Here is a 13,227-nt window from a genome sequence, read left to right as displayed (position 1 = left end):
CAGGACGTACAGGGCGGTGTACCCCTGGCCTGGTGGCCTCCTGGATTCGCCCCATCTTTGCCTCCGTCGTCCATGCCGTGTGCCCCCCCCTAAAAATTTCTTGGGGTTGCCTCTCGACCCTCCGACGCTGCTCCCACGTCCAGGTTGCCTGTTCCTGGACACGCTGCTTGGTCCTGGTATGGTGGGTTTTTCTGTCACGATCGTCGTAAAGGAGAGTAGACCAAGGCGCAGCGTGTGAAATGAACATGACTTTATTATATTAAAGTTCCTAAATATAAACAAAACACGACTCGTGAAGTCCACGGTTACACTGACCGCATAAGGAACAAAAACCCACAAACACAAGGTGAACACAGACAGTTTAAATATGGCTCCCAATCAGAGACAACGAGCCAACAGCTGACACTCGTTACCTCTGATTGGGAGTCACTCAAACAAAGAAATACAACAACCTAGAAATAGACACAACAGAACTACCAACATAGAAATAAACACATAGAATGAACACACCCTGGCTCAACATAATGAGTCCCAGAGCCAGGGTGTGACAGAACCGCAGGAGATACGAACTGAGCTTGTCCAATATCGACACAGATTTCCATTTTCTTTCGCAACACATTGCTTCAGTGTGCCCTACTGAACATGAACAATGTGTGTTACAGTATCTCACAAATAAATCACTGTTCTGTCAGAGTTGTCAGCATTGTTTCCTTTCCTTCACCTTTTTGTCAATTCAGCACTTGAAGTCAGTGGGATGTGTACTGTATGTCTTTTCTCTTTATGAAAGAAAGCAACCATTGGAGACTGTGTGCATTTTACTGACTCCCTTTTTTTGGGGTTCTGACATATTCCCCTTCACGAAGAAGTGTACACTCCCCCACATGCATTTAAAAGCATTGGATTGGTGCAAGCAAGTTTCCACCATATTCCTTCCAACAGTCCATTCCTTTGAAATCTAATAGTGCACACTTCAGGAGAAGGGTAGATAATATGTCCGCTAATGCACACTTCAGCAGAAGGGTAGAGAATCTGACCGAAGCCCTAATCTTGTTTCCCCCCCATGAGCCAAGCAGCCAATCAGTGCCTGTCTCTCTCTCTCCACAGGCGTGGTGCTGATGGAGATATCTGAGGTCCACAGGAAAGTTCACCTTGAGCTAGAGGAGAATGTGAGTACTGTGTGTGTGTGTGTGTGTGTGTGTGAGCTTGCTTGAGTTTGTGTGTATTTGTGATTGTGTGTGTGTGTGGGTTCTGCAATGTGTGTGTGTGTGTGTGTGTGTGTACATGAGTGTTTGCGTCATCTGTTGTTTAATTCGCCCAGTGTATCCTATCTCTCTCTCTCTCTCCCTCTCTCTTTTTATTTCCCTCTCCCTCTCTTTTTCTCTCTGCTGCTTAACACAATGCACCGTTTAGTTTCTCTCTTTCTCTTTCCCCTTCTTCAACTCTCTCCATTAATAATCACAGGATGGTGTTTCTCTCTATGTAACACCAAGGGACAAAAAAGCTAAGATAATGAGCAGTAAACAAAAACAAGCTAGAGGAAAAGTTGCACCTGTCTGGTTCTTGTGTACAGCCTGTTTATAGAACGGGAGCAGGTCTGAACATGCCCTGTGAGGGGGCCTCTGGGAACTCCACTTGTCAAGGTCTGTAGGCGCTCTATCCCGATCACTTACTTTCAACAGCATTATGGTTGGCATACAAAAACGTATTCTACAAACTATAAACAATGTTTATCATCATACGTATACAGGGGTAAGGAGTAACTGATTAGATGTAATCAGTTACTTGTAATCTGATTACAAAACTGTAACTGTAATCAGTTACATTGCCAGCAAAAATACTGTAGTCAGATAGTCTTTTGCACAACGTAGCAACGCCCACTTCCGCTCAACTTCCTACCCGATACATAGCTTCATCTCCCGATTGCGACCTGTCAGACTGATTGTAGCCATACTAGCCTCAAAGTCGCTCGTTTTATCATTAATATACAGAGGTAATCAGTATATTAATATAATCATATTTCTATCATGTTTCTATTTATTGTGTTCTGTCTTTTTTTGTCTCTTAGCTAGCTAGCTATTAACGCGCTAACTAGTAAGATGGCTAGCAATTAGTCAACGCCCCCCTCCCTTACCAACCATGGCACTGTTTTACACAAGGTGCTTGCAAGAGCTGCCAAAGATAACAGTGACAGATGTACGTCGTCTGGCCAAGACAAGTAGCAAAGCACCGACCTCCAAGTTGGAAAAAGGATTCAAACTTTATGTCTCCAGTTACCTTTTCAACTATGAAGGTAAGTGTAGCCAAGTTGCCTATCAGACCAGACAAGGATGTTTACTCAAAGCTGTAACATAGTTTATGACTTTAACAGTAGCTAGCTAACATTATGATTGCTCATTCTTTTTATTCAAAACAGTTTCGAACAGGGACAAAGTGACAGGAGAGGTCAGCATAAGGGCTTGCTGCTACAGGTCCATGAGGAAAAATTTGAAACCACACAGTTTGAGTGTAGGGTGAAAAGTCAGCTGTTTGTGAGACACTACATGCCGGTTACACAGTCAGAGATGAAGCCTAGTCTTAGACTAAGAAGTTCCTGTCAATGGAGATCTGCATTAAGAGGCATTGCTTAGTCTAGGACTAGGCTTAACCCATGTCTATGAAACTGTTCTTAGTGTAGTAACTGTTCAGTCTTCCTTGCTGTTTCTGTAAGCTGTGTTATGTTGGACGCATTAGATTAAATTTAAACAAGGGCATATACCCTTAATAGAAAAGTTTAAACCCGTATTGCTGTAATGAATTTAGTGGCTGTTGCATGTTGCGCCAGTCACTTCTGTTTGCTGGTCGTGACACATGTTGAGTGATTTTATAGTCTAATCATTTTCTTTTTATATCCCCACGTAGGTTGTACTGAAGCCCTCTGAGCCAGTAACAATGGCACAACATCACTGTTCATGTGTTGCTGGCACTGCATTATGCAACCACACAGTTGCATTACTATTCCAGTCTGCACACTATTCCCAGATGGGAACACCAGTCCTCCCACCTGTGCACAGCTGCACAGAGGCCGAGCAGCAGTGGCATAAGCCAAGGACTATGGTATGTTTTAATAGCTATACCATATATCAACATCATATGGTTATAATGAGAAATGATTTAATGAAAACTTAAATCGTCTCATGATTAGATTTAGAATAGTGCCCTTGTACTGTCTTTTTACAGAGTCTGAAACCTGGGCCCATAGGCAAAATGACCATCACCAAGCCCACCAAAAAGAGCATGGCAGAAGGAGGGATGAGGTGAGTATTCCCTAATAGCCAGTATAGTAGGTAGTAGCTGGTCATGTCCTATTACACTTTGACTATATACAATTTCAGGTGGTTTCAAGTACATTGTTTAGATTGGCTAACCACAGCGGCCGCTTTGCTTTGCAGAAGTACACTCTACAGCGCCCTTCTTGGGCCGCTCCCTGACCTCTCAGTTCTCCAGATAGAAGAGGCATAAAATAACTTTCACCCTCTATCCAAGCCATTGATCTGCAGCATGGGGATGTCTGCTGAAAAGCTTTTAGTCGACTCCCACTTCGGAAAGGTACAGGTGGGGAGCCTCCTGTCTTACCAGCAGCCTTCAATCACAACGTGACACATAGTTCACCATAAGGAGACACCACCATTCCCTTCACTGCCCCTGGATGGCTACAGACTGGAGAGCAACTTTCAAGGCTGCACATTTGTGCTCAGTGAAGAAGACCAGCTTCACATAGAGTCTCTTCAGGTGAGCTTCGCAACAGCCCATAAAATAGAGGAAGCTACTAGAGAACAGAGTGCTGTCTCCGACTGGCAGGTGCTCCGGAAACCAAGACTGACCTCGTCACGGTTCCGAGAGGCTTGCCATGTGAGAGGGCTGACATCCGCAGGCAATCTAGCTGAAAGGATCCTCAAAGGCACAGCACCAACAGCTGATATGAAGAGGGGACTGGAGTTGGAGATGGAAGCAGCCAGTGACTACTGCAAGATGCAGAATGTCAACTTCTCACCCTGTGGCCTCATCATACATCCTAACATCCCTTGGCTTGCCTCTTCTCCTGATGGCCTGGTCTACGACCCTCTCGAGCATCCACCTTTTGGCCTAGTTGAGATTAAGAACCCAAACGTAAAGGGTTTTGTGGCTTGCAAGTACGTTCACATGCATAACGGTGTACCTTCCCTGAAGAGGCAGCATACCTACTACTGGCAAGTTCAAGGTCAGCTCTACATCACTGGGTTGGAGTGGTGTGACTTTGTTGTCTGTGCGCATGAGGACATTCTGGTCGAGAGAATACATAGAGACCCAGTGGTGTTCTCTCTAATTAGAGAGAAGGGTGACTGGTACTACTTATATGTGTACATGCAAAAGTTCTTAGGCAGGAAACACTAAATAACTACGGACAGGCTCCTTTATCTTTCAATTAATGAAAGAGAAACAAACCAACAAATCTATCTGTGCAATTAATTAATTAATAAACCTTTTTTTCTGTTCTCTTGTCACTGTAAATAAAAACTCTTTACAACATTTTGTGTTTGGAGTACAAGCAGTGGTGTTTATTATCAATAACTGGACTACAGGGTGTTAGACAATGTGGATGGTCACAGCAAAAAAAGGAAAGATGCATTGCAGTAGTAACTCATTGCTCCTTGGCCCATGCCTTCACAAGAGGCCCACACTGGTAGTTTGTGAGAAGGCAAGCCACAGCCCAGATGCAGTTGATGCTTCCCATCAGTGACATGGGGATCTCTGACTGAAACAGCTTGTTCAGTTTAATTCTGCCAATTAATCTCTCAATGTGGACTCGGTAAGATGGGCAATCTGTTGCGTTTGATGGACCTGTGCTGCTGGCATTTGGCTCTGTTTAGACAGAAAGGGTGGACGGTAGACCTTGCCTGGCACACAGTCATCAATCAGGAACCCCTTGACTGCCATCACAGCCATGTCTTCAGTAAGCAAGCCAAACAGTCCTGATTGTTTGCATAGCTCTTTGTCGCTGATGGAGCCAGCATACAATTCTGACACAAAAGTAACAGATATTTACAGAAGGCTATAGCTTTTAGCTAAAGTGAATAGTAACATTGGTAAGACAATACAGTTAATCAGAAACGGGAGAACTTACTGAGTAGGTACATGGAAGTGTCACCTCCTCATTCCTCAGCTTGGCTCTCCTTGCTCATGTGACATGGACAATATTGGCAGTTGACGGTTCGATGAGAGACCATAATGCCATCAGATGGTCATATGAGGCAAATCTACATGGGAAGAAGCATTGATAGGAGTTATTTACTCACAAGTCTAACAATACATTTAGTATCATAAATCTAAGACAGAAATGCTGGTAGCAAGGGAAAATGGTTCCAGAAAGCAAACAGTGTAACAATACTAAGCAGGGCTAGGTTTACCCACCTTGTGAAGGACTGGATCTGTGCATCTGATCCCACAAATCACTGCAGCCCAAAACGACTTCTCATAGTCAACTCCTCTACTTTGTTTCGTAGGTCCTCAATCTCTCTCTGCATCTCTTCCCTCTCAATCAAAACCTGGTCAACTGCAGTGGGCCCAGGCACTGCACAGTAGTCGTGGTCATGGTAGCTATCCATCTTTTCATCCTCTCCATCTTCAACATGGTTGTCCTCTACACATCCAGTCCTTGGTCTCTCCCTTCTTTCCCAAACACTTGCTCTTGCTTGGACATGGTAGTTATTCCACTGGAATAGCCTAGGTACTGCTCCCTTCTTCAGACGTCGAAGCCCACTAGAAGGTTCAATGAAATCATGTGGTAAAAAGTGTCTACCACACACCTTGAAGTGACTTGTGACAGTGAAGTTTTCCCTGCGAATATTGATGACCCATTTTGCTCTTAGCTCAGTATCACTGGGAAATGAGTGAAAACTCAACGAGGAGTATTTCGCTGAGGAGGTACACAACGTTAGCACTAACGTTAGCTAGATACAGGTAGCTATCGTTTGCTAGCTAAAGAGACAAAAAAAACACAAAACACTAATTGAATTACTAACTGAACGGATAAACACAATTTTCAACAAGAATGATAAAAAAACACTATAGAAATATGATTATATTAATATACTGAGGTAATGATAAAACGAGCGACTTCGAGGCTAGTATGGCTACAATCATGCTGACAGGACGCGATCGGGAGAGGAAGCTATGTATCGGGTAGGAAGTTGAGCGGAAGTGGACGTTGCTACGTTGTGAAATATTACAGATACTTTTGAAAAACTAGATGATTACTTCTTGTATTGCCTTTTAAATTCAGAAAGGATGTTTGTAAAAAAAATACATTATGGCACCTTTCTGTTTTCTCAATGACATTCAGTTCAGCAGGAGCAAGTTTACGTTTGTTTCCCCTCAGCGAGTCTGATCACAAGTCAGAGACCACTATGATGACACTCCAAATGTGTTTGATGGATCCTTTTTGTCTTCTTCCAATGCCTCTTAAGGAGAAAGTCATCCACAAGTAACTGTAATCAGATTACTGAGTTTGTGTATTTCAAAATGTACGTTAATGGACTGGTAACTAGTAACTGTAACGGATTACATTTAGAAAGTAATCTACCTAACCCTGTACGTATACATGTTGAGGAACCTTCTCATCTGAGAAGGGAGAAGTTGGAAGCATGTTGACTTTAGTATTTGTATTTATTATGGATCCCCACTCTTCCTGGGGTCCAGCAAAATGAAGGCAGTTATACATTTTGAAAACATTACAATACATTCATAACAGATTTCACAACATATTAAGTGTGTGCCCTCAGGCCTCTACTACCACATATGTATAACACAAAATCCATGTGTACATGTGCGTATATTATCTTGTGTTTGACTTGACTGTGCTGTCATCAGGTCATGAATATGTGCTAGACACGAGCTCCTGTTGGAGGAACAAGAACCTCTGGGGTGTGTTGACATTACTGTTGTCATGCCAACTGATATTAAACATGCCTAACTGTGAAGGGAGCCCATGGCAGCCATGGTGAATGGTTAACCAGGGGTAGAGGCAGAACATTGTGTCACTGTTTGTATTTTTCCTGCTCTTATCACAGATCGAGGATCAGATTCCCCAAATCTTAACCCTAACCATTAGGGGGAGGGTCTAGTCTGCCCAGCCAGCACCCATGTGGTAGTGCCAGCAGCACCCCTTGGCAGTGGCACCCCTGTAATTCAAACCCTGCTCCCTTCTCTGTTACCTACACTGGCACCACAGTTCATGAGACAACAAAGCTACTTCTCCCTATAGTTACATCCATAAAAATGTCATTACTAGAACGGGGCTCCCCATTCAAGTCAATGTTCCATGATGGGTCAGCGATATTGAGTGTACCCATGAGAGAGGATGCAGTCAAATTGCCATGATCTGAGGGGCTTTTCCCGTTTTTAGTAAATATATCTGCCTGGTTCTATCCCCAGAAGTCACTGTTGTTCTCTTCCATAGCTCCCCTCTGTATCGGAGAGCAGCTCTAGTTTAGTCAAGGCCTCTGCTAACTGTATGTGTGACTCTGCTAACTGTATGTGTGAGTCACAATATGAACTCATTCCATTGAAGAGTTGGAGATTGGAGGAAACATTGTCATGCATGGTGTGTCTATGAAAGGCAGAGGAGTTCCACTAATGCAGGGATCATCAACTAGATTCAGCCGCGGACCCATTTTATTTCTAGAGCGGATGATAGGTGGGCCGGAACATAATTACAAATAATTTATAGACTGCAAATTGACCGCAAGAAGCCCAAACAGATATAATATTTGACTAAAACATAATCATTGTAAACCTTGCTTACAGTTGTATACGATCACGTGTCTCTCTATTATGCGTGGGAATACAGATTTCCCAAATTAAAATCACAGATTTCCTGGTGTTTTTACAGTTTTTTATGTCCAACAATAAAAATGCACAAAATAAACTTGGCAGGCCAAATAAAACCACCTGTGGGCCAAATATGGCCCACGGGCCGCCAGTTGGGAAACCCTGCACTAAAGCACCTAGAGATCTGAACCAGCAGCTAACAGGGTTGTTGTTTGGGAGGACTGAGGAGACGTGGGTTGCAGGGACAGTCTCTAATTCTTTGTGAGAGGACGTGGGGGTTTCGTTGCCCGAGTGGCACCAGTGGGCGTCGGTTCGCCACCACAAGGCCACGGTGATGTAAGAGATGCCTGCGCTCCCCCTCATACTTATTAGAGCGGGGGATAGAGGGAGGGAGGGAGAGAGGGCAGGGAGGGCATCCCCGCATTACGTTTCTGCTATGACTCACTCATATAGCCTTGAATCTCCTTCTCTTTCTTGCACACAGGTACACACCCATACACACACACACACACACCTTTGCTTACACAACTCAAGGATGGCTCTCAAATCCCTCCAACATTCTTTTTACTGTTTTCCATCGACTCTCCTCCATCATAACAGTTCCTTCTCTTATCAGTGTGTATTTCTCCCCCCCTTTCTCCCCTCCCCATCTCTCCCCCTCTCATCCCCCTTTCCCCTCACCTGCAGTTTAAGACGTTTCACAGGGAGATAATAGCTGAATTGGAGAGGAAGACAGACATGGATGTAAAATACATGACAGTAAGTACTGTACTGTGTGTGTGTGTGCATGCTTATGTGGCCTTCCCTCCTGCTCACAGGAATATCACTGAGAACTGCCCCCCATGTCTCATCCCTGGAACTGTAGTCCTGTCTACCTACATCACAGTGAACACACTGGCTGCATCCCAAATGGCACCCTATTCCCTTTATAGTGGACTATTTTGACCAGGCCCATAAGTAGGAAGTTCACTATAAAGGGAATAGGGTAAACATGCAACAATGTCTTATGCCGTTCAGAGCTGTGGTTGAGCGGTAACGCTCACAGCATATGGCACATGTACATCTCTCCCCACCAGAGACCGGGGTTTAATCCCTGTGTCCACCCTTTCCACTAATGCCTATAATCAAACGTAGCATTTAAAGCTAATTATCAATGAAACCGAAAACGAAGCATTTAATACTTAGTGACATTATATTCAATTATATTACTGAAAAGGTTTTTTTCCAGAGGAAAATGCACTTTTTAAAATCAATGCTACCTGTACTGTCTAGAGATGGTTCCAGGTGTTCACGGGTGTCCCCCCCACCTCCCCTCTTCCTCCCACCCATCCAGGCCACCTTTAAGAGGTACCAGACGGAGCACAAGATGAAGCAGGACTCTCTGGAGAGGTCTCAGTCTGACTTGAAGAAACTCAGGAGGAAGAGCCAGGGCAAGAACACCAACAAGTACGAAAACAAGGAGAGTGAGGTGAGGACTGACCCACACATTTTAGTAACTTTTCAGTTACTGGCCCAATGCTCTTAACAACTAGGCTACCTGCTGCCCTTATACACACACATACCTGTATACACACACACACACACACACACACACTCTCTCTCTCTCTCTCTCTCTCTCTCTCTCTCTCTCTCTCTCTCTCTCTCTCTCTCTCTCTCTCTCTCTCTCTCTCTCTCTCTCTCTCTCTCACAGACAGACAGACACACACACACCTTCGACATATGAGACAGTGTTGATCATACCCAATGTAACATTATCCAGGGACAGTGTGTGAAGTCTCCAGGCAATGCCCTCATGCATGAGCACGCTGTGTGTGTTATGTGTTGTTAGGTGTTCTGGATAGTTCCATTAATCCACCTCTCTGTACTGTGCCTCCTCCCTCCCCCACCAACACACACGCATGCTGTTATACTGGAAGATCCAGTTGGTGCCTCCTACACACACACTGTCATACACACACACACACACACACACACACACACACACACGCACACACACACACACACACACACAAGCCGCTTGAGACTGAGACAAAGAAAGAAAAACCTCTTTAGTCCAGTGGTGTGTATTCATGGATGCCAAGTTTAAAAAATGTACTAAGAAAAAAAGAAAGAAACATCAAATAATGTATATTTTCTCTCTCTGTGTTTTCATAATTTTCCTTCAATTCGGAAGAGGCTGAATGTATCTCACCGGAGAGCGAAACAGCGCCCCTCTGTCTCTGTATGTGTAGCCCATCTACCTGATGCTGTCTGGTCAAAAAGAGTATGACATTGTTGCCGCCCATAGCATTGAATGTAAGCCAGTGAGCATTTGGCCTCCCTTGATAAAAAAGTATAAAATTTAGCCAATCAGCGTTGAGCTAAACTGAGTGAGCTCAACTGTGAATGGTCCTGGCGCACCCAGAAAAAGTGTAACGGGAAGCCAGTTTGGATTTGGCTTCACTCCTATCACAGAGAAATACGTCATCAATAAAAACAACTTGAATTATTGCATCTTATAACGGCGATTCTGATCCAACCATAAAATACATTTTGCCCCTGGACTGAGATGATGGAAGTTCAACATGCAGCTAGCTAGATGTAGAAGGCTAATGTAAACTAGCTAACGTTGTCCATGACGTTGTCTATGCATAGTCACTTTAACTCTACCCACATGTACATATTACCTAAATGTTTTACTTATCTATTTTTTACTTAACACTTATTTTTCTTAAAACTGCATTGTTGGTTAAGGGCTTGTAAGGAAACATTTCACTGTATTGTTTTGTTAAGGGCTTGTAAGTAAGTCTACACCTGTTGTATTCGGCGCACGCGGCAAATAAAAGTTGATTTTATTTTATTTGAAAGGAAGTTAGGCTAGCGAACAAGCATTTTAGCCAGGTAGCCTAGGACAACAAAAAATAAAAGCGTGTACTGTAGGGTTCTTCAATTCCGGTCCTGGAGGGCCGAAACACCTCTGTTTTTCATCCTCTCCTTCTAATCAGGGGCGAATTCAGACCTGGGACACCAGGTGAGTGCAATTAACTACCAGGTAGAAATAAAAAACAGAAGTGTTTCGGCCCTCCGGGACCGGAATTGAAGAACCCTGGTGTACTGTATGACAGAGTCATAGACCGTTTCGTCAACCTGAAAGAGTGGAGGATGGCATTGGCGTTTCTCTACAAGTGTCACGCCCTGACTCAGGGGACTCGTATATGTTGAGTCAGGGTGTGTATGTTCTATGTTGGTGTATATCTATGTTGATATTCTAGTATGTGTATTTCTATGTTGGCCGGTGTGGTTCCCAATTAGAGGCAGCTGTCGCTCGTTGTCTCTGATTGGGGACCATACTTAGGCAGCCTATTGGCACTAGTGGGTTGTGGGATCTTGTTCCGTGTTAGGTATGTTGTTTGTGTACCTTGGACTTCACGTTTCGTTTGTTGCTTTGTAGTTGTTTATTCGGTTCTAATAAACATGTATGCATATCACGCTGCGCCTTGGTCTGACCCGTTCATGAACGAACGTGACAGAAGATCCCACCAAACGAGGACCAAGCAGCGTGCCCAGGAAGAGCGAATTGCCATGTCACAGGTGGGCAAATGGTGGTCATGGGAGGAGATATTTGCGGGGAAAGGGCCATGGGCAAAGGTAGATGCCCAGGCAGGAGAGGAGCAACGGCAGCACAGAGGAAGCCGGTCGAGGAAGAAGCCCGAGAGACAGCCCCAATAAAAAAATGTGGGGGGCTAAGAGGGTGGTTGGCGGAGCCTAGGGTTAGAGCAGAGCCAACTCCCCGTACTCACGCGAGAAGGCGTATGACTGGGCAAGCTCCATATTATGTGGAGCTACGTACTGTGTCGCCAGTGCGCCGGCACAGTCCTGTACGTCCTGTGCTTGCACCACGCACGTGCCGTGCGAAGATGGGCATCCAGCCAGGACGGGGTGTGCCGGCTCAACGCTCCTGGTCTCCAGTACGCCTCCTCGGTCCCGCATATCCTGCGCCAGTTCTACGAGCTGTATCGCCAGTGCGCGTGCACAGCCCAGTGCGTCCTGTGCCAGCGCCCGCACGTGTAGTGCGAAAGTGGGCAGCCAGCCAGGACGGATTGTGCCAGCTCTCCGCTCCAGACCTCCATTCCGCCTTCGCAGTCCGGTCTGGCCCGTTCCTGCTCCTCGCACCAAACCAGTGGTGCGTGTCGCCAGTCCGGCCCGGCCTGTTCCTGCCCCTCGCACCAAGCCAGTGGTGCGCGTTGCCAGTACGGCCCGGCCTGTTCCTGCCCCTCGCACCAAGCCAGTGGTGCACGTCGCCAGTCCGGCCCGGCCTGTTCCTGCCCCTCGCACCAAGCCAGTGGTGCGCGTCGCCAGTCCGGCCCAGCCTGTTCCTGCCCCTCGCACCAAGCCAGTGGTGCGCGTCGCCAGTCCGGCCCGGAGGGTGGTTGGCGGAGCCTAGGGTTAGAGCAGAGCCAACTCCCCGTACTCACGCGAGAAGGCGTATGACTGGGCAAGCTCCATGTTATGCGGAGCTACGTACTGTGTCGCCAGTGCGCCGGCACAGTCCTGTACGTCCTGTGCTTGCACCACGCACGTGCCGTGCGAAGATGGGCATCCAGCCAGGACGGTGTGTGCCGGCTCAACGCTTGTTCCATCCCCTCGCACCAAGCCAGTGGTGCGTGTCGCCAGCCCGGCCCGGCCTGTTCCTGCTCCTCGCACCAAGCCAGTGGTGCGTGTCGCCCGTCCGGCCCGGCCCGTTCCTGCTCCTCGCATCAAGCCAGTGGTGCGTGTTCCTAGTCCGGTCCGGCCCGTGCCTGCTCCTCGCACCAGACCAGTGGTGCGTGTGTCCAGTCCGGCATGGCCCGTGCCTGGTCTGGCACCGGTCAGCTGCTCCACCCCGGAGCCAGAGCAGTCCGCTCCACCGGTGCCTGATCCAGCTCCGGTTAGCTGCTCCACTCCGGAGCCAGAGCAATCCGCTCCACTGGGGTCCTCCGAGGCGGAATGCCCACCTGGCCCCTACCCTGTTATGTTTATGTTGCGCGGTCAGAGTCCGCACCTTTGGGGGGGGGGGGGGGGGGGTATGTTGGTGTATATCTATGTTGATATTCTAGTATGTGTATTTCTATGTTGGCCGGTGTGGTTCCCAATCAGAGGCAGCTGTCGCTCGTTGTCTCTGATTGGGAACCATACTTAGGCAGCCAATTGGCACTAGTGGGTTGTGGGATCTTGTTCCGTGTTAGGTATGTTGTTTGTGTACCTTGGACTTCACGTTTCGTTTGTTGTTTTGTAGTTGTTTATTCGGTTCTAATAAACATGTATGCATATCACGCTGCGCCTTGGTCTGACCCGTTCATGAACGAGCGTGACAACAAGTAAGGTTTGTCAACATGTTTTTTCTACTTGCACAAATGCGCACAC

The 13,227-nt window shown here is 46.4% G+C and overlaps 1 protein-coding gene and 1 long non-coding RNA gene across 3 annotated transcripts in view; both read left to right on the top strand.

The window, feature by feature from the left end:
- LOC311103744 (BAR/IMD domain-containing adapter protein 2-like 1) overlaps nucleotides 1-13,227 on the top strand; it is a 71,277-nt gene that overhangs the window by 31,042 nt on the left and 27,008 nt on the right. For both annotated transcript variants that reach the window (XM_084145386.1, XM_084145385.1), the window contains 3 exons: nucleotides 1,105-1,166; nucleotides 8,533-8,604; nucleotides 9,179-9,313. In XM_084145386.1, the coding sequence (XP_084001512.1) occupies nucleotides 1,105-1,166; nucleotides 8,533-8,604; nucleotides 9,179-9,313 (269 nt within the window). The remainder of the gene's footprint in view (nucleotides 1-1,104; nucleotides 1,167-8,532; nucleotides 8,605-9,178; nucleotides 9,314-13,227) is intronic.
- On the top strand, nucleotides 1,180-5,990 carry LOC311103750. Its single transcript, XR_014610118.1, has 4 exons — nucleotides 1,180-2,290; nucleotides 2,899-3,093; nucleotides 3,217-3,293; nucleotides 3,429-5,990. It is a non-coding gene; the product is annotated as an uncharacterized lncRNA (long non-coding RNA).

The sequence above is a fragment of the Coregonus lavaretus genome (assembly GCF_964263955.1).
Source record: "Coregonus lavaretus genome assembly, chromosome: 28".
Lineage (NCBI taxonomy): Eukaryota > Metazoa > Chordata > Actinopteri > Salmoniformes > Salmonidae > Coregonus > Coregonus lavaretus.
Note: the sequence above shows the minus strand (reverse complement) of the source record. Positions and strands in the feature narration are given on the sequence as shown.